At 46.0% G+C, this 26,164-nt stretch overlaps 1 protein-coding gene across 1 annotated transcript in view; it reads right to left on the bottom strand.

Moving 5' to 3' along the window:
• LOC147912053 (uncharacterized) overlaps window positions 1–25,695 on the bottom strand; it is a 30,873-nt gene extending 5,178 nt beyond the window's left edge. Inside the window, 7 exon segments of the mRNA XM_087426352.1 lie at window positions 1,823–1,984; window positions 5,737–5,923; window positions 10,850–13,602; window positions 13,605–13,729; window positions 13,731–14,053; window positions 15,319–15,502; window positions 25,490–25,695. Coding sequence (XP_087282478.1) covers window positions 1,823–1,984; window positions 5,737–5,923; window positions 10,850–13,602; window positions 13,605–13,729; window positions 13,731–14,053; window positions 15,319–15,502; window positions 25,490–25,695 — 3,940 coding nt within the window.
• Between the last annotated feature and the right edge of the window lie 469 nt (window positions 25,696–26,164).

Below are 26,164 nucleotides of genomic sequence, written 5' to 3'. Positions count from 1 at the left end.
GGAGAGACTGCTGCTCCCAGGGTTAGCCAATTCCTAGAGTGAGCAAATGACTCACCTACGAGTGCACCTTCCACGTGCAAAGTAACCGATCCAGAGCCCATACCCCCAACCACCTCCTTTATGGGGCTCTCACACTCTAGGCCACTGTTTCCCTGCCCTAATCACCCAGCGCCAGGTACCAGGCAACTAGAGACAACCTCTATACTCCAGAGCCCGCTGAAATGATTCAAACTAGCCAATCCTAAACTTGTTTAGCCTGCTTACCCTTTCTTGCCCATTCCTTCCCACAAAAACCACAATAAAGGCTCCCGTCCATGCTTCCCCTCACTCCTTCTGCTTGTTGACTGCCCCTGGTGCCTCCCCATGTGGCCCTGCCTGCCATGCCATGCCTCCTGTTTCTAGGGATCTGTGGGGGATCTTCTTTCCTCGTGACAGTCATCCCCATGTTTGTGTGTCTTATCACACCTGATTTAAACAAATCTTGAGTACCCTTACAACAATACTCATATTAGAAATGCCAAAAGTAATTGCAGTTCCCGTATGTTAAGTAGAAAAATTTAGGTAGCTAATCTTGAGATGATTATGTACCTGAAATATTATTTCCTAGAGAACAGTAACTAGGTTTCATTTTTAGTTTAAAAACAATTTATATACCCTAGTTTTGGCGATGTTATTTTTATGCCTCACAATAATTGATAATAGTTTTAACTACCAAGCTTTTCCACAATATAAGACTATTACTAATAAAAGTTTGTTACTGATAAATGTGCCATTGCAGGTATTAAGGACTCAGGTTGAAATGAAATCATTCTATACTGATATTAGGATATTCTATATTATTGACAAGAAAGCTGTTATACAGAGGTAATTAACAAAAACCGCTCAACTCCAGAGTCTGGGCACATTAAATGAATTAACCTTAACATAAGCTCTGTGCTGGCATAGTTTTTCTTAGGCAGATGACATTCACAGGGCTTTCACTTTGCAATTAATGTATTTTTAGAGGTAACTGGGTTTTTGTTAGATATGATTAGCATAAAAACAAATACAGAACTAATGGTCAAAATTTAAACGTGATTATAAAGTAGAGGTCAGTCATGCGTGTTTGTAGATTAACCCCAAAGTGCTGTGAGCACAGCAGCACCAATGGAGTGAGCGCATAGTGCTGTGAAGGGAGGAGGGACCAACATTGAAGGACACCTAAGTTCTGATGGATTTGATTTTTAAAAATTCCTGGGGCTGGCCTGGTGGCCTAGTGGTTGAGTTTGTGTGCTCCCCTTGGGCAACCTGGGGTTCATGAGTTCAGATCCCGAGCACAGACCTACGCACTGCTCATCAAGCCATGCTGTGGCAGTGACCCACATACAAAATAGAGGAAGATGGGCACAGAAGCTAGCTCAGGGACAATCTTCCTCAGCAAAAAGAGGAAGATTGGCAACAGATGTTAGCTCATGGCCAATCTTCTTCACCAAAAAAAAAAAAATAATAATAATAATCCTTATGGTTACTTTATGTTCACACTTTCTCAGGAGCTAGTTTTCCATGTTAAATCTTTTTTTCTTTCTTATGTATATTATTAGATATATTTGTGATAAAATGAGAACAGTGGCTTAAATGTTTTTTGTGCTCTGTAATAATTGTCCATATTTTCAATATGGGGTATTCCCAAAATAAATGTAGGCTCTTGGAGGATAAAACATTAAAAGGAGTATACAAAAAAAAGCAATTATACACCCCTACCCCCCCACCCTCGCCCAGCCCTCCCTCTGGGTCTTGAGAAAGCAGAGCACAGCAATTTCCACCAAAGCTGGTTCCTACCCGGAGATGATGCAGAGCTGGTTGCTCATTGTTTGCATCTGCTCTACAGCACACAAAAGCTCCTGGGCACATCTTTGACCTATGCAGTTCTTAGCAATGATGCACATAAGTTTGGAGAAGTTTTGTGCAGAAGTCGCAATTTTCCTAGCAGAGGTAATGACCTGATCTTTGGTCTACATCCAAAGAAATGAAAGTTAGACATAGGTAAACAACACCCTCAGAAATCAGTGGTTTTTTGTAAGAAAATGGTGGCAAATTGTAAAGCATCCAAAACTTGCTTGACACAACTTACTTCAGCCCCAGAATGAACGCATTTTCACTTGGTTTTAAACCATGATTTCCTGACTCTCCTCCAAAGTCTTCAAGACCAGCCACTCCTGAGTTAGTAAGAAGTGTACTGCCTTGGAAACCAGCAGAATGAGGTGGCCCAGGCCCACTCGTATGTGGGGGACGCTGAAGGGAAGGCAGCCCAGCCTCCTGGTCACAAGCCAGCCCTTTCTTCACAGGAGCTGTGGCCTGCACTGGCTCAGAGTTAGTTTTCATCAGGCCCAAGGGAGAAATGAGCCCCTAAGAAGGGCCAGTTGTGGGGAACATCCAGGTTGAAGAGGGTCTTGGCTGGAGCAAAGGTGCGAAGGACTACAGCCACATGCAGAGCTTCCCAGCTGGGAACTGGTAATTAATGAGCTGGTGACAGAAGTCACCTGTTAGTTAGCTGATTTGAAATTTTAATCTCTCTGGGCCTTATTTCTCTGCATGTGAAAAGAGAGATTTGGACTAGATCAGTGGTTTCCATTCCTTTCCTTTCTTTTTTAATTTTTTTTTAAAGCGACAGAACCTTTTATTCAAATAAAATCTTAAACGTAACGGTGGATGTTGACCAACAAATACAGATAAAAGATGGGCCACTCCGGCTGATGTGGAGCCCAAACAAAGCCTCGCCTGCTCACCTGGGATGAGCAGGTAAGTGGCCTTTCAACAGGCCATAGTAAAGTGAACAGAGGGCGCAAGAGAAAAACCCAGGGAATGCCACAAGTCCTGCCGATGCAGCCACCCTGCAAAGACAGGCTCCCCAGATCTGGTCCAGATGTTGACACTGATGATGCCACACACGAACCAAGAAGGCATGAAAAGGTTTATTACGCACATAGTGAGGCTTTCCGGGGAGAGCAGGGCAGGCTCCCAACCAGGTCTGAAAATGGCTTGAGAGAGCAAGGAAAGGAGACGGGCTTGGTTTTTTTTTGCGGTTAGGGGACGGGGCCAGGATGAGGGTTTCTACACATCAGCCAGGGCTTGTGTGCGTTGAACTTCCGCTGATACAACAGGAGGCAGTGCCTGGGCTTTTATATTGGCTTGCCCGACGTGGACCAAGATGGGAAGACTCAGCGGGGCTTGAAAGCTGTCAGCAAACATCAAAACGGAGTCAGACTATTTTTCGTACCTGCCTTGTTGAGAGACCCTTAAATGCCATGAGGAATGGACACTAACTTAATCGACAGAACTTAATTTTTCTTGCCCCATTCTTTTCGTAATGGCTGGTGTTGGTGGGGAACCACTTCCTGGCTCCCTCTCCTCCATGTATCATGCTGTCTCAGCTTCTCCAGTGAGGAGAAAACAATCCTAATAAACCTAGTGTTAGAGGCTTAGTCTACTAGAAATATTTGCAATTCCAGATAAGAAAGAAGTGAGCACAGGCATGTCTAATACTTAATTCAAAGCAATTCCAAGCTCCATGGCAGATCAGTGGGAGAATCCTTTGGGAACAGGGAGAGCCTTTTTGAAACAGAGGACTCAAACAGCTGTTCCTAAATTAGCCAAACGTGCTAGGTATTTTGGCACTTAGTTTCTCCTTCTTTTTTAGACTGACGTCGCAACCCCAAACCAAGACCCATCCAAAATATCCAAGGCAGCACCATTTCTTTATGACGTACCAGGAGAATGTATGGATCCTCATACCCTTGAGAATTTGTTTTATGACATGCCACCCCAATTAGCAAATGAGTCCTAAAACGTGTATTTTGCTTCTCTTTGGATAAGGCTTGGGTCTGGGCAAGCTCTTTGCATCTGCCAGCTCTCTCCCTGTACTAAATGTGGGTTTGATTCCCTGATTTTGAAATCATTAGTCTTTAGGATAAGAATGAAAAGGAATACTAAAAGATGGGGGGAGGGGAGGGTGAAAGAAAAACCCTCTTTTTCCTATGGATATTTTATTTTGTAAACATTACTGCTACAGTTCCCCAATCTGGATAATGACTTGAGGAATTGGTATTGTTCTCTGTTGGCACACAGAAGGTGTTCAAGTATTGTTGTTCAAACGAAGATTTGAGATATCATGATGCTACAGAAAGTCTTCAGTAAGATCACCTCCCTGCGTAAAGGAGAAGGGCTCAACTGAAGAGGTCAAGCTGGAATATTCCAGAACTCATAACCCAGGTCTCAAAGGTGCCAGAGAAAACTCAAACCACATGAGAATAGTCTTGTGTAGACCTCTGCCAAGAGAGAAGATGCTTACCTTTTCTGCCTCTCCAAGGAACACCTTCTTCCCACCTTCCTCCAACTCCACCCCCAGCCTCAGGGCTGAAGAGTTGCTAATATGTCTGACTCAACTTAGCGTCATAGAATCTAACTATTCTGCTTCAGGAAATCCTAGTTCCCCCACTCTTGTTCTGCCAGTTGCCCCCTAACCAGCCATTTTAAACTCCTTTCTCCGTTTTACTCAAGAGTACCAGGTACTTTAGCTGTTAGAATCTGGTTGGTACTAAGATCAGGATTTGGAGGGTTTGGGGAGAATTCTGTATAGTCACTCCATCACCAGGCAGTAGCCTCACTATTAAAAGTTATCCTTTGGTTTTCCTTTTGTCATTTCCCTTTATGTGTACATTTCCCCAGGGAACTCCATGGGATGGAGGGTTTGCATATTCCTGGGCCCTCAGCCACATACCACTGCCAGCACCCGAGAACTAAACAAATAGAATATCTGAGATGTTTGGAAAGAAATCCAGAGTCAGCAGGAAGAGGTAACCACTCCCACTTCTGATCTAATGACCTTAGGGCAGCTGTTCCAATGAGAAACTGACTGGGCAGGGGTTAGGAGGAGGGATGGGACAAGGAGAGGTCTGAGCCCTGTGCGAAGGCTGCCGGGCTTGGTTTTGCAGTCACCTCGTCAGGGGGTTCCTTGAAGTCCAGGCTTCTCTTCTGGACCCCCTCCCCCACACCTAGAATGAGAAGGTGGGGCCCCATGGGGCCCAGCCACGGATTCTGGAGCCATCAGTACCTAGCAGACCTACACTGGGAGGAGTTTTCTAAATGGCTCTTGGAGCCTTTTTATCTCTTCCTTCCGGTCCAAACACTCAGGAAACGGCCTTTTTGGTTTTTTTTTTTGGTGTTGGTGTGTGGATGTTAAACAATGCTTAACCAACTTTAATCAAGAAAAGGACTAAAGAGAATTAGAATACGTGATTGAAGTTGGCCCCTAAAAGCCATTAGAAAGCAGACCCCTTCCTCTCCAGGCTGTGCTGGCCCTGAATGGCTTTTATCCTTCAGAAAGTTGCAGCCCTGTGACCTCTATTTTGGGGAATTTTTAAAGATATAAATGGCTCCCTGCAGTTCATCCTTCTGGGATATGAATGAGTCCTTGATTTTACTAAATTGCAGCTTCTGGCAAACTATCTTTCCTGATGGATTAAGACAAAGCCTTAGTAATTGAGCCCAAAAGAGGAGGGGAAGAGAGAAATGAAGTGAACTTTATGACATACCCAGATAGAGAAAGAAGAGAGCACATAAAATGCTAAGTGCTCAGTGGCCCCTGAGTGCCGCCCTTCTTTCCTGGGAGCTGCCCCGGGCGATCCTGGCTCCTGGGGGGCAGCAGTTGGAAGCCCCGTTTCCCCTATGGCGCTGTCCCCTCCCAGCACCCACCGAGGCCAAGTATCATGATGCATCCTCTCCTCCTCAAACTCTGGGCCATCAGGAACACCTCCTTGGCCATCTCCTGGGTAATCTGGGTGATTCTGTTCCCACTATCTCCGCCGTTGTCCTCCCGGAGAGGCTGGTCCAGCTCAGCGTGCAGCCAGGCCAGACAGTCGGGGGCGCTGGAGGGGGTGCTGCTCTGCTGCCCTAGGGAGAAGATAGCACTAATGAAACTCGTGATGCTCAGACCTTTAACTACAGTGGGGATGTGAGTGGCCTCTTTATCATTTTATAAAGAAGAGCGGGAATCCAGAGGGCTTCCTGATTCCACACGCCAGCAGCTCTTGGCAATCTTCTCCAAATACGGAGGAAAACAGGGAGAAGGGGAAACAAGGAGCCCCCATTACTCTGAGCTCCATTCATCCAGAATTTACATAAACTGAAAGCTTGCGCACTCCCATCCCAATATAGCTAAAATATCACATTTTCTTTCCCTCTGTGAATTTTTAAGCCTTACATGGGAGAAGGGAGAATCTATAGCTTCTTGGAGAGATGCAGGAATTCTTGAATGTTTTAACTTTGGGAACCCAAAGACTTTCACATCAGTTATTCTATATGAAAGGATTGTATAGTTCTGGTATGAATAATTACGATTTTCCCCCATGAACTTGCTGGTTATTTTCAGGAAAAAAAAGAGCAGCCCATGACCTCCCCCAGTGGGTGGGCACTCACAGCTAAGCCATGTTCTTCTTTTATTGGAGCCTGAGAGGAGCCCCACCGAAGCCTTTCCCAGACTTGGGAATCGAGACAAGTTGTTCTGCACTTGGAGGTAAATCCAGGAACAAAGGGTCAGGAGTGGCCTTGGTTGTTTCTCCGCCTCCCCCACCAGATCCTGGGCTCCTTGGGAAAGGGCCTGTGCCCTGGGTGTGGAGTGAACCTGGGTGGAGGAGACTCCAGGCCTGCCCCCAACCCTACTTCTCCCCCAATACCCCAGTGTAGCACACTAACGCCTCAGAAGGGATATGACGTGGTTGTTGGAAAAGTACAAGGTCATGAGCACGATAGCAAATTCTATCCAAATTGGGAGACAGAAGTTCATGATTCTATTTGGTCTGATGCCGTAAATGTAGCAAATATTTCACCAAGAGAGGAATGGAAATCAAAGAACACCTGCCCCAGGCCAGTGGAGAGACCTGCTATGTGGCCTGTGTCCCTCCCACCCCCACCTTGTTAGTTGGCTATGTCCAGTCTTTGTCATGGTCCCCTTACGGCCAAGCACACAGGAAGGGCACTGCGCTAACAATGTGGAATCAGGGGACCAATCGCCCAAGGAAGGGGTGGGGTGAATCGTCTCCTTTGGCTATAGCTGTAGAGCTCAGGTGGGTGTTTAAATGAGCAGTTGCCCCGTGACAGACAAGGGGACATATGTGAGTCTGGGGCCAGGAGACCACAGAGGTTGGGATCTAGGTGGCCCATCCTGGGGTGTGGGTGCTCCACATCAGGACACTTGGCCCCAGACTTGACCCCGGAGGAAGCAGAGGCAACAGCTGCCAAGCGTGTGGGAAGAGTCCTGATTGCTCAGGTTTGACTCAGAAGACGTCCGGACGCCGAGAACAGCAACCAGCCAGACAGGTGACTGGAGGCAGTGCAGCGTGTCCATAGTGGGGGCTTAACTGCAGGCTGCTTTCCTCGCCAAACCATCAAGTATTCACTCCCAAATCAGGAGCAAACCTGAGCACAGGCATGCACCTCCTGGAGTCACGGGCACTGGGAGACCCTCTGGGTCCAAGTTCACCTCAGAGCTTTTACTGCCTGGAGAGTCCTTCCCATCCTCATTGACACATTCAAATTCCACGCTTCCTTTGAAGATATCTCTTAGGAGGTCTCTTCCTCTTAGAAGACATCTAGAACATCCGCTCCATCCCTCCCATGACCATTTTGCCCCGAATTTGAACCCCTTCTGCACTTCTAGCTTGCAGCGTCCTAGCACATGTCGGGGGAAGAGGGAGAATCTCCCTCTGCCCTTTTCCTTAAGGTTCTTATGGCTGGCCAAATAATTAACAAGACAGGTTAGCAGGAGAAAATAATACCATGTTTAATAATATGTATACATGGGAGAAACTCAGAAATGAGCAACTCGTCCCTCTGTCTCAGCTGCTTGCTTAAGTATTGCAGCTAAAGGCAAGGAATGTGTTGGGGGTGGGTAGTGGCCTGGGACTTCAGAGGACAGGAAGACAATTCTTTTCAGGGTCATCTATAGATAATGTGGTCAGGGAGAGACAGAGTTTTTGATAAAAGAGGCTTGGTGCCTTTCCTATTGTAACCTCTATCCTACATTATCTTTACAGCCATCATGATAACAACTCTTTCTTGAAACAGATCTTTTGTTTTAAATTCTTTAGGCAGTTTGGGAGGGGAAACTCAAATATTCTTCCTGAGTTCTCTGAGTCCTTATTGTCTTCAGCTGGAAATAATCCGCATACCAGCGTGGTGCCTCCTGGGGTAGCTTGCCCTGAGCACCATCACACACATCTAAAATCACTCACTGTGCACCTGTGATGCGCATGTGCTTGACGTGAGGGATCTGAAGACAGGTAAGACGGAGCCCCTGAGCTTCAGCAGCTGAGAGTTGAGGCTTCTGTGCCAGTGCATACGGAGAAGTCGCCCCGGCTTTGCTATCGTTTTTGTGTTGCTTCTTCAATTAAATAATCCCCCACCTTCTGAAAACTGTTCGTCGGCCCTGTTCTAGACTGGGTGGGATGTCCCCTGAATGCTGGGAGAGGCGAGCCGAAGCCTTTTCTGGAGAGGGACCAAATTACTCTGAGGCCCAGCAGGCTTCCCAGATGGGGCCCCGGAGCGGGTGGAAGGAGAGAAGGGAGAGAGCTCACCTGGGCTAAGACTCAACTGCAGTGACTGAGAACAAGGAGAAAATGGCAGATACGCAATTTGGTGGCCCTTGAGCCAAGGATCAGGAAACTAGGAAATATTCTTTTCAACTCACGTCTCATTCAACTAACTGTCAGGGACCTTAAACATCCAAAGCTAGAAATGCCTCCAAGCTCTTCAATAATGAAAGAGGCCTAGGGCTGTTCTGGAGATCCCCATAACTGGAATAAAGAATTTCCAGGTTGTGACTTACAAGTTACAAGTGCTCTGAAGATGCATAAGCCCTTCCCAAACCCACATCCTCCCTCAGCGGGTTCTGATGGGTGCTCACTGTTTGGGTGCTGTTCAGGGCTGTGTGGAGGGTGTGTCTCTGCCCCCAGGAGCCCCAGGGAGTGGGAGAGTGGAGCAGACACACCATGGATGGTAATGCCCTCACACCAGGGGTGGGCCCCTGAGGCAGAGCCACTGTCCCTGTTGTTTTTCAAACGAACTATGTGTGTAGGACGGTGCTTCCCCGGGGTAGGAACATCCGACGGAATGCGAGGCCTTGCTCTTCACCCAGAGGGAACCAGCCTGCAACAGGAGAGATGACACCCTTCACAGACAGGAGTGGTGACGGGGTCCGAAGGAGCTTGCTGCTCTCTCCATTCCAGAGCCAGCTGACCTGGGCGGCCAGCCTCAACCTGCCCTGCCAGCAGCCATGTGAGATGCTCCTGTCAGGAGGTTTTGATGAGAAGGGGAATGCATCAGGTGAACGGATGGAAACAGAATGTGCTAAGTCAGCGAACTCAGTGGCATTAAGTGCGTGTCAGAAAGACGCTGGAAAAACAGAAAAGGAGGAGCCTGCAGGATGTCTGAATTCACGAGCCCAGGAGCTGTGGAGTGAGGTGAGCTTAGAAGACAGTTAGAGTCTGAGCGGAGGGGACTTAGGCTGCAGGGGAAAAGGGAACTGCCTGCTCTCCTCCCAGGTACTTTGGGACTAGGGCCCCTTCTCATGGTAATGACATTTTTTTGTTTTTGTTTTTGTTTTTTTGTGAGGAAGGTCAGCCCTGAGCTAACATCCATGCTAATCCTCCTCTTTTTGCTGAGGAAGACCAGCTCTGAGCCAACATCTATTGCCAATCCTCCTCCTTATTTTTTTTCCCTAAAGCCCCAGTAGATAGTTGTACGTCATAGTTGCACATCCTTCTAGTTGCTGTATGTGGGACGCGGCCTCAGCATGGCCGGAGAAGCGGTGCGTCGGTGTGCACCCGGGATTGGAACCCGGGCCACCAGCAGCGGAGCGCGCGCACCTAACCGCTAAGCCACTGGGCCGGCCCCTGGCAATGACATTTTAATGAGAAAGATGAAGTAAGAGTAACGGGGTGGAGAAACTCACAGTCTGGTCAGCTTTATCTTGGGAAAAGCCCAGGGAAGGGTCTGGGAGGATCTGCACAGCCAAGCAGCAGGTCAAGAAGGGGACAGATCATGTTGTGCACGAAACGCTGGGCTGAGCACGTTGCTAGGGAAGTTCTCGGGCACTGCCAACCTACTGTGTCCCCCCCTGACTTTGATGATGGTCGGTGTAAGTAAATCAAATGTTTGGGATCCGCAATGCCTAACTGTCCTGTCTGGTGCCCTGGAAGGAAATGAATGACTGTGCGTGGAAGGTGTTCAACAGGCCCTGCATCTGTCCAATCAATCCTTCTTTTTGCCTGGGCTGATTCAACGTGGATTCCTGCCATTGCAAACAAAAGAGCCCCGACTGAAGCAGGGAGGTAACATCGCAGAGGTCAAGGTGGCATGAAGCAGCCTGATCCACAGGAGGGCTGCCGTCAGTCACAGCAAGGGGAGCCCCCTCCAGCTGGGGCAATCGGGAAAAACTTCACAGAAGTCAGTAATTACAGCCACTACTTATAGGACTCTTACTATGCGCCAGGCAAGTGCAAGCACTTTACACGGATGCTTTCATTAACCCTCCGCCAGGAAAGTATCCATGTTCTCATTTTCTAGACTAGAATCTTGGAGTCCAAAATAGCTCAGAAGCTTCTCTAGGGTCTCAGAGCTGGGAAATGGTAGAGAGAGGCCCAGCCCAGGTGATCTGATTCCCCATGTTGGACTCTCCAAGGCTGCACCATGCTGCCCACCAAGTATGAATTACACATGTGGGCACCAAGACAGCTTTTCCTGGAACTTGCCAGGAGACTTGGGTTACCAGAAAGAAGGGGAGGTGGGGGAGGAGGAAAGATGGTGACTATCGTACCGTGCCCAGGTCTGCTGTGATTGTCCCGGTGATGCCTGGATCGGCAGTGCGGGTCCCCTCTGAGCTCCCTGGGGTGTCTCCTGGGGCGGCACCCTGAGAATCCATACTGCCAGCTGCAGCAGCCCCCGATGCCACCTCCCCATGGTGGAGCCGTGACTGGGCAGGATCCTGTTCATCACTGGGCTTCATCACTGCCGTCTCATCACTGGGCTTCAAGCACTGGGCCAGGAGTCTCCAGGCCTCAGTGTGACCACCTTTCCAGGCCTGGAGCTGGGCCACGGCATGGTGGGCCTTGGCTGCCAACTCCCACTGAAGCCAGTCCAGGACGTGCGTTCCCCACTCCTCTGGGTGTTCTCAGAGCACAGGGACCCTCTGGGCCACCTCCTTGGTGAGGACGAGAATGCTCTCCAGAGCCACAAGAAGACTCTCCCGGCAGGGCCCAGACTCCTGACCTCCTGACACCATTTCTTGCACGGCTTGGATACCAGACAACATTCTTTCCAGGGAGCTTTCTGGCCTGGTCTGGAGGTCTTTGCAGACAGAGAGACTTGGGCAGAAGGCATCTTGGAGGGCACGTTCATAGTCTGCATTGATGCTGCTGAGGTGGCCAGTCAGGGCCTTGGCTCGAAGGGTGAGCTCCAAGTAGAGAAGTTCAAAGCGTGTGGACAGGCTGGGGGATGGTTTGGGGGAGGAGGCCAGGATCTGTGCCACATCCAGCAGAGCATCTGTGAGCACATGAACTTCCCTGCACAGAAAGGAGATTTCACCCTTCACCTGCTCATCCCCACACAGTAGGGAAGACAGCCTGGCAGCCTCTTGTAGCCTCTGAGAAACATCTGCTGCCTGAGCCAACCCTCCCTGTCGCCCTTGCCGGTCATTCATGGCCTGTCGCAGGGGCAGTAGGAACAGGCCTTGTCTCCCACTGAGCCTCTCCATGCACTGGAGCAGGTCTTGGACAGCCACTGACCATAGAAGGCACCCATCTTCAATGCTCTCCTCCCATGGCTTGGGGCCTTGGAGGCCATCAGAGGCCAGAATCTTGTCCAACAGCTGTTTAGCACAGGTCTCCGCTTCCTCCAATCTGCCTTGCATTTGTAAAAGTGCTTCTGGATGCCCAGTTAAGTCAGAACCCTTGTTACCCAAATCCATGGGCCCACTTCTGGCTGCTAGTTGAACCACTGAGGCTAAATTCTGCTGAAGCTCCATGAGCACTGCCATGTTCCCTGGAAGATCAGCTGTTGGGCTGTTGCAAAACAGCTGTTGACACAGAGGGTACCAGTCACCAGCCATGGCTAGCAAGCCCTGCCTGGTTTCCCTGGTTCTCCCAGACAGTTGGAGAGCCACTTCCAGAAGCCTATCAGTTCTAGCAGTTGTACAATGTGCTGTCTCCCTTGCTGGCTCACTAATAGAAGGTGCCAGTGTCTGGAGTTCTTGGAGTCCAGTCATCCTCTCTGACCCCAGTGGTCCCTCCCTAGCCAGTGCCCCTTGAGCTGCATCCACAGCTGCATCCGGGTCCTGCAGGCTGGCACAAGCTGAAGTCACTGCCTGGTGGCTCTGGCTGTCTACAGCACGGGTTAGTTTGCTGATGGCAGGGAGTGGAGAGCCCCCACTCCATGGATGTGTGTCAGGAATCCAGGGGCAGGAAAGAAGGTCCCTTGGTGGACAGGAGTTGACTAGGTCAATTTTCCCTAACCCCGGCCCCCTTTGGTGTTTCATTTCAGGAACTGTGGAGTCCTAGAGGCAGGGGAGAATGAAATAAGGCTGTCTCTTAGCAATGTCAAGCCTTTGGACTTGGTCTCGAAGAGGGCTCAGGATATCTGGGTGGTTAGTCCCATCCAGCCCCTCTTGGATGCTCTGAGCTGAATAGATCAGATGCTTTGCCATGGTTAAAAATGCATCTGTGTCCTGAGAGCTGTGCCCAGCTGAACAGCGCTCAGCAGCTACACCCAGGACCAGGGAAGATTGCTCCAGTTGGTGAATCAAGACTCTCAGACCATTCCGGAAAATGGGATCTCGATCTTGGTCCACATACCTGCTCATCACCCGCACTATGTGTGTGGCTCGACCCCGTAAACATGCCACAAGTCGAGAAAACTCTCTGGAATCTCCGCTCCTCAAAGCCTATATAAAGAAGCCCAAGTGCTTTGTCATTTCCTGAATGGATACACTCAGGAACTCAGGAATATTGAGAACATCATCAAAACAGGCCAATAGGCCTTCAGATGCCCTGGCCCACGCCTGAAGCAGGGCCTGCAGGGCGGCGGGGCTCCAGTCCAGACCAGACCTTTGCGGGCTTTGTGAGAACAGCTGTTGCACTCTGACCACAAGCCCCCAGAGGCCTGCCATGGTGGCCTCCACGTCCCTGCCAGTTTCTTGTCGGGAGCAGCAAACCGAGACTAAGTGAGCCACTCGGAGCATCTGCTTGGCCTGGTCACGGAAATCAGCAAGGAAAAGCTGGAGGCTCTTTGACAAGGCCTTGCCCTCGCACGCGAGGCTGCCTGGGGGAGTCGCCAAGGCGGCCTGAACCAGCCTTTGCAGAGGACTTTGCGTGTCGGTGAACGTGTCCAGGATCTGGCGCAGCAGCCCAGTGCGGATTCCCTGGGAGAGCGCCTCGGTCGCAGCCTGCAGCGCGGCGCACTCCTGCCCCGGCTCCAGGGCCCCCCGGCCCGTCTCGGGAGGCCGGCGGAGCCGGCCCAGGCTCCGCAGCTCCAGCAGCTGGCGGCAGCGGGCCACCAGGCGCAGCCCCTCGGGCGCATGCAGTGCCAGAGCACGGCCGCCAGCAGCGCGTCCGGCGGGCCGCGGCGCAGGTGCTCGGGCCCGGGCGCCGCCAGCGGCTCGCGCAGCTGCCGCAGGCGCCAGGTGAGCGCGCCGCTGCGTGCGGGCCGCCGGGGCCGCGGCGCCGGGCTCCAGCCGCACCAGGAGCTCGCCGAGGGCCTTCCTGGGCAGAGCGACCAGGTGGCGCCGGGAGGCGGCCGCGAGCAGCGCGGGGACACAGCGCCGCAGCAGGCGGCCGGGGCCCAGGCGCTCCCCGGGCCCGCGCGCGCTCGGGCCGCCCGGGCGCAGCAGCGCCGCCGCCAGGTCGGCGAGGGGGCCGCGCAGCGAGGCCGCGTCGCCCGCCGCTTCCAGTGCGTCCAGGCAGGTCAGGCACCAGCCCGCCGCCCGCACCATCTTCCTCGCCCTCGCAGCGTCTTCAAGGAGCAGGACCTGTTCGGGCAGTGAGGGGAAGAGAAGCTTGAACATGGTTGCACGTTTCTGAAGCGATAGGGAGAGCAAGGGCAGCTGCTTTCCCCCTCACCCCTGATTTTACAAATAAACGTCCTCCAAACACCCCAAGACTAAAGAGTACAGAATCTCAGCACCTGCCCCCCCCCAAAACCACCTCACCTAGGAGTGACGTTTAAAGAAAAGTCACCTGGAAGTGACGTTTAAAGAAAATATTTGGCTTAACTGAAAATGTAAGGCCTCCTATATTTGAGCTACATTTAACGTGGGTCCAGTCTGGATTTAGAGTGCCAGTCTCCGGGTTAGAGGAGAAGCAGTCAATCATCTACATGGTAATCAACACGTAAGGCACGAAAGAGTGTTTAGGACGGACTTAGTATTTGGATGAGGATGATGGGGGCTGGAGAGATGGCCTGTCCAGGAAGTGCCTCTGAGAAGTCTTTCCTAGCCTGACCCTGCCACTCCTGGATGGCTCTATCCATCCTCTGCAACAGAGCTGGTACCCAACCACTTCCAAGAGCCTGCCCTTCTTCCCCGCTCCTTCTCCCATCAGCAGGTGCCCAAAGCCCTCTGGCTCTGCCTCTCTCATCTCCCCATTCCCAATCTTACTTTAATGAAGGTCTGTTAAATTAGAAATACACCCCCCCATAACTCATACTACTAAAGTTTTAATGATGAACATTATTAATATTTAATAATATTTAAGGCATATAGATTCTAACAGGGAGCAATGTCCCAACCTAAAAGAGTTGTGCCATGTGATGGAGTGTCGGGATGGAGAATGGAGGCTGAGGGGTTATCCTGGCCCCCTGAGATCCTTCCAGCTTGAGGTCAATACAGCAGAGCTTACATTCTGGAGCCAGGTTTGTCAAACAGGCTGAGTTGCAGAGGATTCACTAGCTTCTTCCCATAGCTCCTAGCCATGGGTAGGGTGGAAAATGAACATGTCAGTGACACCTTTTCATTAGGGGTTGGTGGCAAGTGTAGGGGATGAGGGAGCCACATATGGTTTTAAGATCATAGACCCCCAACTCAGTATGTCTACCTCGCTCCCTATGCCAGCTTCCACATTTAGCTTATATTAAATTGGGAATGAACTCTGTGCCTGTGATCTTGACAGAAACTTGGGCAGGTTTCTCTCTCTGGGGTGGGTGTCCATTGCGGCAATGACACGCCCCATCCGTGCTTCCCAGCAATGAGCTCTCTGTCCAGACCAACTAGCCAGCCAGCTCTGACATCAGACTCACCTTCGTGGTGTCCACCAGGATCTGCTGAGCTGTGGTCACGAGCTCCTCCTGGTGGCTCTGACAGTCGGGCTGAAGATGGAGCTTCTGAGCTATCAGCGTGATGTTCCTCCCAGAGAGGATCAGAGACTCGGCAGCAGGCCCCATTTCCTCCTGGAGCCACTCCTCCTCAGAGTCTCCTGCCAGCCTGGACAGGCACATTTTCACTCAGCATTTACCAACACGTCCGTGAATGTAATGTTACAAAGAAAAAATATACCCATAAGGAAACTATGATACATAGAAGTTACAGAGCACTATGAAGCCATTAAAATGGTGACGTGGGTCTATATTTATGGTGATAGATGCCTTTCCAAGACTTTGGGTTGAGTAAATAAAGCAAATTACAGAATAGCATGTATGGCAGGTTCTCATTTGTTTTTAGTTATGTGCAGATCTACATAGAGAACCATTTATCCAGAAGGATAATCATCACACTGTGGTTCTATCTTAGCATTTTAAAATATGCTTTGTTCCTTTTTGAATTGCTCTCATTTCCTCTGCAATGAACATGTATAATTACTACAAAAAACAGTAATATCTAGAATCTCATTTTGATCCCTGTTATCAAGAGGAGAGGTTTTGTGTAACAAAAATCAGTTTCCATGAACACAGATGTCCACAGCAACTGTTTTGTTTATGTGATTGCAAACATTCCTCTTTCACTAATAATCCCTAACCACACAGAACAAAACAAGAAAAGTCCCGCTCCTTCTGGCCCTAATCCTTACAAGGGTTATTCTTTACAAAGGAGGCTGAGCTCTGTGCCTCTGGAACTGTAGGCTGGGAGGACACAGGAGTGCCAGCTTAAGTGATCACCGAGAAACTCCTCTCAGCTTTTGGTCCCTTGCTGAGTGGCAGTCAATTTCAACGCCACTCATCCCTTCCTGTCCCAAACATCCCAGGTACCCTCATGTGAAATATCCCCTAAATTCCCATGTGCAGAATCACACCAATTCAAACAACCCAGCACAGCAAAATGCCGAAACACTGGGGGTAAGGGAAGAGGGGAAGAATGTGTGACAGCTGTCTCCTTCCCTTATTTTACTTTTGACTCCTTGTGGAGAATTTGCACATCAGCTGCAGTTGACACTCAGGCTGCTTGGCCCAGAAATATGACTGTGCCACATGCTGGCAGCTGTTCAGTTGCACAGCTGGGACCCTCACCCACGCAACCTAACTTCCTGGGTTTTCTCATTTCTCGATATTAAAAGGAGGGGACAGAGACAAAGCTGTCAAGGATGAGGGCTGTATATATGAAGTGAGGTAGTGGAGTCCAGAGTTAAGGCAATTTATTGGTTATGTCGTGATATGACCTTGAGTGCAAGGTACTTCACACAGAGAAAGCCAGCTGTGGTCTGCCCAGATAAATCTTCTGACAACTTGTTGGAGAAAGAAGCTACAAATAAGGAAAGGGGAAGGCAAGAAAGAACCTTGTGGTATTGGATTAGAATTGGGTATATCATATGATTTTATATGTAGACACACATATATATGAATATGTATTCAGACACATAGAAATAAATATCAGGTATGTGTATCCATGGATTAGTATACATACATGTATGTATGTATACTAATACATGTTCATGTATGTATATTTCTTAGCTCTGTCGGCTGAGTGGCCCTGGGAGCAATGATACTCCAGTAATAATGAGCATATTTAGAGCCCAGATCTTGGTTTCTAAATACTATACTTCAATAAAAGAAACCAGGGCTCTTTGGGGAAGAGGTTGATTCCAGGGCCCAGGCCAGAAAAATATAAGATGAGACCAGAAAATAAAAAAGTGCTTTAAAACAAACGGAGACACGTCAAAAGGACACAGGAGCCAATTGGAAGGAGCCCCCAGTGACCAAAGCTGGAAGGAATTGAACAATAAAATAAATAATGACAGTATTGAATCATAACCCATAGAATGAAGTAAATATCCATGAATGTGTAGCATATGAATAATTGAATAAATAAATATAATTGAATAAATAAATAAATGGAGGAGAAAGGATAACATTTCTGTACAGGAGAATTCCAATTAATATATGTAAAAGGAATGAGGGAAATAAAAAATTATCATTAGGCAAACATCATAGTAACAGTTCTTGCAGGCAAGATGGACTGATGGATGCTAGAATCAACTGATGAAAGTTTGAAGAGAAACAGAACAGTTGCAGAAGTTACTCCAAGATACTTATCAACTACACAGGGAAAAATAGTGGAGAAACCTATTAGATAGCACTTTAACCAAATGATAATGTTTAAAATCACCAGTAATAAGACACATCAACCTCATGATAAAAAGCAGAAAAAGGGACACAACATCACTTCTGTGGTACCCTTGCCAAAAATGCATAACCTCAATCTAATCATGAAAAAGAAATCTTGGGGCCGGCCCCGTGGCTTAGCAGTTAAGTGTACGCCCTCTGCTACGGGCGGCCCGGGTTCGGATCCCGGTTGTGCACTGACGCACCGCTTCTCCGGCCATGCTGAGGCTGCGTCCCACATACAGCAACTAGAAGGATGTGCAACTATGACATACAACTATCTACTGGGGCTTTGGGGGGGAAAAATAAATAAATAAAATCTTTAAAAAAAAAAATCTAACAATCCAACTTAGATATTCTACGAAATAACTGACTAGTACTTATCATAGTGTCAGGGTCATAAAAGACAAAAAAAGAATGAGGAACTGTCACTGATTGGAAAAGCTTAAGGAGAGACAATTAAATGCAATGTGAAATCCTGGATTAGATCCCAGAACAGAAAAAGAACACTAGGAGGAAAACTGGTGAAATCTGAATGAGGTACGTAGTATAGTTAATAGTATTGTACCAATGTTAATTTCCTGGTTTTGAAAATTGCACTGTTTATACGTAAGTTGTTAACATTAGAGAAAGCTATATGAAAGGTGTACCTGAACTCTGTATTATTTTTTAACAGCTTTCTCGAAGTAAAATTGACGTACACATATTTAAGTATAAAATTTAATAAGCTTGACACATATATTCACCCATAAAACCATCACCACAATCAAGATAGCGAACATGACCACCGCCTCCAAAAGTTTCCTAATGTCCCTTTGTGCTCCCTCACTTTTGCATTACAACCTGTGCCCCCCATCCCACCTGTCCCCGCCACTGATCTGCTTTCTGTCACTACAGACTAGCTTGCGTTATCTAGAGTTCTGTGCAAATGAAAAAATGTGCTCTTTTTTGTCTGACTTCTTTCATGCAGCATAATTCTTTATGGGATCCATCCACGTCATTTGTGGTTCATTTGTTCACATTGCTGAGCAGTCTTCCATTGTATGCCTTGACTACAGTTTGTTTATTCATTCATCAGTTGATGGACATCGGGGGTGTTTTCAGCTTTTGGCTATCACAAATAAAGCTGCTATGAGCATTCGTGTACAGGACTTGGTATGGACGTATGCTGTCCTTTCTCTTGAGTAAATACCTAGGGGTAGTAGGCATCTGTTTACATTTTAAAGAACCTGCCAAAATGTTTTCCAAAGTCATCGTACCACATTGCATTCTCATTCGCAGTGTGAGGGTTCCAGTTCCTCCACATCCTCACCAACACTTGGTATAGTCTTTTAAATTTTAGTCATTTCAGTAAAGCATGTAAGGTTATCTTGTTGTGGTTTTCATTTGTATTTCCCTCCTGGCTAATAATGTGGAGACTTTTTTCATAAGCTTACTTGCCTTCTGCACATCTTCTTTGATAAAGTAACAGTTTAAATCTTTTGACCATTTTTATTAAGTTGTTTATTTCTGATTACTGAGATTTGATGTTCTTTACATATTTTTGATATAAGTTCTTTTTTTGTGTGAGGAAGACCAGACCTGAGCTAATATCCATGCTAATCCTCCTCTTTTTGCTGAGGAAGACTGGCTCTGAGCTAACATCTATTGCCAATCCTCCTCCTTTTTCCCCCCAAAGCCCCAGTAGATAGTTGTACGTGGTAGCTGCACATCCTTCTAGTTGCTGCACGTGGGACGCAGCCTCAGCATGGCCAGAGAAGCGGTGCGTCGGTGTGCGCCCGGGATCCGAACCCGGGCCGCCAGTAGCAGAGCGCGCACACTTAACCACTAAGCCACGGGGCCGGCCACTTGATATAAGTTCTTTATCAGATATGTGCTTTATAAATATTTTCTCCCAGTCTCCAGCTTGTCTTTTCATTCTCTTACTAGTGTCTTTTGAAGAGCAACAGTATTTTGTTTTTTGATAAAGTCCAATTTGCTCTTTTACGGATCATGCTTTTGGCATTGTATCTAAGAAATCTGTTCTTAACTCAAGATTGCAAAGATTTTTTTCTCTATGTTTCCTTCTAGAACTTTTATAGATTTAGGGTTTATATGTAGGTCTGTGATCCACTTTAAGTTAATTTTTAATATGATCTAAGGTATAGATCAAAGCTCATTTTTTTGATATACGAACCTCCAATTATTCCAGCACTGTTTATTGAAAGACTAACCTATCTCCACTGATTTGTGTTTACACCTTTGTGAAAAATCAATACTAATTTATAGTAGAGTCTAAAAAGTCAAGGATTCATGTTGTAGTGAACTAATTAATGCATAATGTGCAACATTAAAAGAATAATTTAGAATGCATAGCTGCATAATAGAAATCAAACTGAGTATTTATTAGACCAGAGTGCACTTACTCTAGAAATCAGAACAAAAAGATAACCAGAAAAATCCCCAACTGCATGATCCAGGAGAGATGGAACTTGGAAGTGCAGGGGAGAGAAGACGTGTTAAACCACCATCTCACCCAGGGCTGCTATGATGCTCATGCCGACTGCATAGGGCACAGCCCCAAAGGCACTGTTGTCCCAGACTCTGCAGTGAATGGTATCCTCCGGGGATGTGCAATACAGCAGTCCTTCCCTGTTAACCAATTAGTATCACCCATTTTATATATACATGACCATGCAGGTATATATATGTACGTGGATAGATATGCTTACACGGATAGATCTTTATATGAATAGAAAAAAGGAAAAGAGAGATGGGGAAGAAAAAAGGATGGCAAGAAGGAGTGGGAAGGAGAGAAAGAAAGAGAAAATATCTGGAATAAATATCTACTAAGATGTTCACAGTGGTTATTTCTGGGTTGTAGGCTTATGAGTAATTCTTTTCTTCCTCGTCTCATTCATATTTTCTAAATGCTCATCTTATGACACATTTTTAAGCAAAAGGAAACGTATCCTTGTGTTGGCGTCTTCTTGTGGGGTCTTCCCTGGAGCCCTGTTCTGCTGCCAACACTAATCTGCTGACACGGTAATTCCTTCTGGCTTCCTTATAGCTTACCCAGCAGAGAGAGACACTGGAATTTGCCAGCCGAACACTTAGCACATTTTGTGCTGATTGCCCCCATTTGGCCTTTCCTGAGAACTGCTTGAGGAGCTGCCCTGAAAGCCAGTGGAGCGAAACTCAAGTCAGAATATGAATTATTTGTAGTATTGCTCCAATGATAGGCTGGACCATTTCCCATGGTCATGAGCACGGATAATTCTCTTTATAAATAATTTACTTGCCCGGAGCAGACAATACAGCAAAGGCATTTATACTGAAACAGACAAAAAGGGTGTTTAACTTGTCTCAAAATTTTGTGTGCCTTTTTTTGTGTGTGATTACAAAACGTGTTGTGTTAGAAAACTTAGAATGTAAAAAGGAGTATTAAATTAGTATAAAATCACTCTGTTTCCAAATTATTAAGTAAATTAATAAAAATATTTTGGCAAATTTCTTTTCATGAATTTTTTTCTATTTACATAATTAAGGTCACACTGTGTACAGTCCCCTGACTCCATATCTTGTGTGTGTGTTAAAGAGTACATAACAGAATTTACCATCTTACCCATTTTTAAGTGTACAGCTATAGTGCCATTAAGTACATTCACATTGTTGTGCACATCACCACCATCCATCTCCAGAACTTTTTTCACCTTCCCAAACTGAAACTCTATACCCATTAAACAATAACTTTCCATCCCCCACTGCCACCAGCCCCTGCAACCACCATGTTACTTTCTGTCTCTATGAATTTGACTACTGTAGGTACCTCGTATAAGTGGAATCACACAGTATTTGTCTTTTTGTGACTGGCTTATTTCAATTAGCATTAAAAGTCCTCAAGTTTCATCCATGTTGTAGCATGTGTCAGAATTTCCTTCCTAAGAGTGAATAATAGTCCACTGTAAGTGTATAGCACATTTTGTTTATCCATTCTTCTGTTGATGGACACTTGGGTTGCTTCCGTCTTTTGGCTATTGAAAATAATACTGTAGGAACATGGATGTGCAAACATCTGTTAGAGTCCTTCTTTTAATTCTTTTGAAGTGGAATTGCTGGATCATATAGTAATTCCATTTTTCATTTTTTTGAGGACTCATGTACAGTTTTGAATCCTCTTTGTTTCTAATTTACTTAACTTTGAGTATGAGTATTTTTCAACAATATTTTTGTAACTTTTTATTTTTCTATAATTTCAAATTTCCAAAAAGTTGCAAAAATGATATAACAAACTCCAATATATCCTTCAATCCTTCAACTAGATTCACCAATTGGTCTCATTTTGCCACATTTGCTTTATCATTCTCTTTCCCTCTATGTGTGTGTATGTATGTATGCATGTGTGTGTATAGAAAGTTCCAGATATGATGCTCCTTTACCCCAAAATGATTCAATGTGGTTTCTCTGAACAAGGACCTTCACTTTCATAACCACAGAATGATAATCAAAATCAGGAAATTAAACATTGGAAAAATGCTGTTATCTAATCCAAAGTCAGTATTCAAATTTTGCTAATTATCCCCAGTCTGAGAACTTGCATTAAATTTAGTCGTCAGTTCTAGTCATTTAGTCGTTAAATTTAGGCAGTTCTAAAGACGCCTCTACACCAAAATTCCTGTCCCTGGGTTAGTCAATCAAATGTTAATCTGGTACTGCTGTGAAGGGACTTTGGGGTTGTAATTAAGGTTAGTAAATAGCTGACCATAAAATAGGGAGATTATTTTGGACTATCCAGGCGAGTCCAATGTAATCACAGGAACCCTTACAAGCAGCAGAAGAAGAAGGCAGGAGGAGAAGTCAGAGAGGTTTGAAGCATGAGAGGAACTTGACCTGCCATCACTGGAGGGGCCATGAGGAATGCAGACAACCTTGAAGCGTGAAGACCAGCCTCTGCCTGGCAGCCAGCAAGGAAAACAGGACCTCAGTCTCATAACCATAAGGAACTGGATTTGGTAAACCACCTGAACGAACCTAGAAGCAGATTCTTTCCAGAGCTTCCACATAAGAGCCCAGATGGTGGACACCTTGATCTTGGCCTGTGAAACTCAAAACAGAGTCACCAGGCAAGCCCACCTACGTCTAACCTACGAAACTGTGAGATAATAAATTTGTGTTGTTTTAGGTCCCTACATTTGTGATAACTTGTTACAGCAGCAATAGGAAACTAATACATGTCCCCTCAGTCCCTTTAATTCTGGAACAGTTCCTGAGACTGTCTTTCTTGACCTTTGACATTTTATGAAGAGTACAAGCCAGTTATTTGTAGAAAGGCCCTCAATTTGGCTTCGTCTGATGTTTTGTTAATAGATTCGAGTTATACGTTTGGGGAAGTAATTCCATGGAAATGGTGCTGTGTCCTTCTCAGCGCGTCACATCAGCAGGCACACGATGTTGTTTTTGTCCCGATAATAGTAATGTTTTTTTTTTTAATTTTATTTATTTATTTTTTTCCCCCAAAGCCCCAGTAGATAGTTGTATGTCATAGCTGCACATCCTTCTAGTTGCTGTATGTGGGATGCGGCCTCAGCATGGCCGGAGAAGCGGTGCGTGGGTGTGCGCCAGGGATCTGAACCTGGGTTGCCAGTAGCAGAGCGCAAGCGCTTAACCACTAAGCCACGGGGTCGGCCCCCAATAATAGTAATGTTAACTTCTATCACTTGGGTCAGGTGACATCTGTCAGTCCTCTCCTCCGTAAAACTATTAATTTCCCCTTTGTAATTAATAAATACTTTGCAGGACGATACCTTGAGACAATATAAATATCCTGCTCCTCAATAAACGTTTGCCCCCTGTTTTTAGGCTCCACTGATGACCCTTGCCTGGAACAGGTATTATGATAGTTGCGTGCTCTGTCAGTTTTAATTCTAGCTCTATATTAACTTAAAAAATTTGTTTGGTAACCTGCTTTTCCGTGTAAAGCAATGCTATAAATATTTCGCCTAATTACCAAATGCTCATCAACAACATTTTAAGCATCTGTTTTGTATTTTATGTTTCACCATAAGGTTATATCATAGTTTTCTAAAGTAGGACAATAGCCTGTTTCTACTTTTTCACAATTTTAAGGAATGTCACAACAAATGTCCTTATAAATACGTCTTGGCTCATATTTATGATTATTTCCTTTGGACAAATTAGTAGGATTGCAATTAATGGGTCAACAGGTGCACATTTTCTAAAACCTTGGATCTATATTATCAAATTACTCTCTCAAACACCAATTTCCATTTCTATCATGAGTATATGAGATGACTCATCTCTGCCAATGCTGAGAATTACCATTATTCTTTAATCTTTGCCAATATGTTGGGACAGAAAAATAGTATCTTATCATTTTAATTTGCATTCTTTTGTTTGCAAATGTTTGTTAAAAGAATTATTGAGTATTAGTAATATTGAATATATTTTTCATATTTTAAAATTCATTTGTGGGGCTGGCCCCATGGTGTAGTGGTTAAGTTTGGTGTGCTCCACTTTGGTGGCACTGGTTCACGGGTTTGGATCCTGGGCATGGACCTACACCACTCGTCAGCCATGCTGTCGAGTATGTGGCGACCCACATACAAAACAGAGGAAGATTGGCATAGATGTTAGCTCAGGGCTAATCTTCCTCAGTAAATAAATAAATAAAATAAAAATAAAATTCATTTGTATTTCTTCTTCAGTGAAACATCTGTACCTTTCCTACTTTTCTTTCTAGGCATTTGGCTTTTCCTTGTTGATATAGTTACATGTTTTCTGTTTGCTCCACTGCTCCTGAGGGCAGGGACTGTGAATGTCTTATTCACAACTGTATTTCAACAGTTAGAATAGTGCCTGACACCTTAGGAGCATCATACTTGTTGGGTGAAAGAGACGAATATTTATGAGACCTCTATTTTAAAGATATATCTGAAGCAATCATTAATCAGCTAGCATGTGCCAGGCACTGTGCTCAGTGACTTGTGTGGATTACTTCTCATACCCTGATGACAATCTTATGAGGGAGGTATGGTTATGACCTCCACCTTCATAGATGAGGCAGAGAGAGGTTTCAGAACTTAGCCATAGCTAGACAACTAGTTAGTGGTGGGGCTGGGATTCTAGCTCCAGCGCCTACATTAAGCTTTGGGCAGTAAAAATGTAAAAGTTTTGTTGTAGTATTCAACTTTCATTTATAGAGTTCAGTTTTGTTGTTACAGCTAACCCTGGACCTGGAACCTAATATGGAAATAATTTGCATGCAGGTTTACTGTTGAAGAATCAGGCCCAATGCACTGAGTGACAGGCATGAAAATTATGTTTAGAAGACTCCGGGAGGGCCGGCTCCGTGGCTTAGCGGTTAAGTGTGCGCGCTCTGATGCTGGCGGCCCGGGTTCGGATCCCGGGGGCGCCCCGAGGCACCGCTTCTCCGTCCAACGTGAGGCCGGGTCCCACGTACAGCAACTAGAAGGATGTGAACCTGTGACATGCAACTGTCTGCTGGGGCTTTGGGGGGAAAAAACTGAATAAATAAAATCTTAAAAAAAAAAAAAAAAAGAAGACTCCGGGAATTCTTATCTCTAAAATAAAAAATAACCTGTGAAATAAGAATGAATCTAGAAACGTTTGGATGGGACACAACTGCTTCTTGCTGGACAACCCAGTCAACTAATTCTGCAACGTTTGCATATTGAAATTACACCCCAACTAATAAATAACAATATATTAAATAGGTTTCCTTTATGTTTTCTCAACTTATTTTTCACACCTGACTTCTTTCTAAAGCATTTAAGGAGACTACAATAAGGCCCTAGTTACACTTTTCTTCTTCTGAAATTTGTCAGAGTAAAGGGCTTGAGTTCTTTGAAATTGTTACCTTTTGGCAGCTGGTACAAATTCTTCACTAGCTTTAGCCAATTCCTCCACCATCTTCTCCAAAGAGGCAAATACTTCATTCTCCATGTCTTTCCTCTCCATTGAGATGATCAGATGGCAAAGCTGAACAGTCATTGGTGAGATGATTCTCTCAATGGCTTTGTTCTGTATCATGGAGCCGATGTCATCCAAGAGGAAAGACTCCATCTGTTCTAGTCTGTGAACAGAAGCGTGATGTGATCATAGCCCATGCTGACTCACATGCAAAAGTATTTCTCTTTGACTTGATGTTCATCTAATTTCACTTCTACAATGGGAAAGGAATCTACAAAATATTAAAAGGATAAGTGGGGGCAACTCTCAGGACCACACAAGTATAGAATAGGTTGTGGCTTAGTAGCAACATGTGAAAATGAGAGGTTCAGAGGAAGGCAAGTAAACAGAAAATGGACCCACAAACTGTATGAAATAGGGGCAGTTTAAGAAATGGTTAATCTAATTACGAAGACATGACTGAATTCTTCCCTATTTGTAGCACTACATATAATATAGAGGGAGCAGATTTTGCTTAACTTTTACTCTATGGAGCTTCTCAGAAGAAAGGACGAAAGCCATGTGGCAAGAGAAAGTTCTTTAGATTGAATGGGCATCTCAAAACAAAATTCTCAGAGATTCT

The sequence above is a fragment of the Ceratotherium simum genome, chromosome 40 (assembly GCF_057802395.1).
Source record: "Ceratotherium simum simum isolate JZ-2026a chromosome 40, ASM5780239v1, whole genome shotgun sequence".
In the NCBI taxonomy this organism is placed as follows: domain Eukaryota; kingdom Metazoa; phylum Chordata; class Mammalia; order Perissodactyla; family Rhinocerotidae; genus Ceratotherium; species Ceratotherium simum.
Note: the sequence above shows the minus strand (reverse complement) of the source record. Positions and strands in the feature narration are given on the sequence as shown.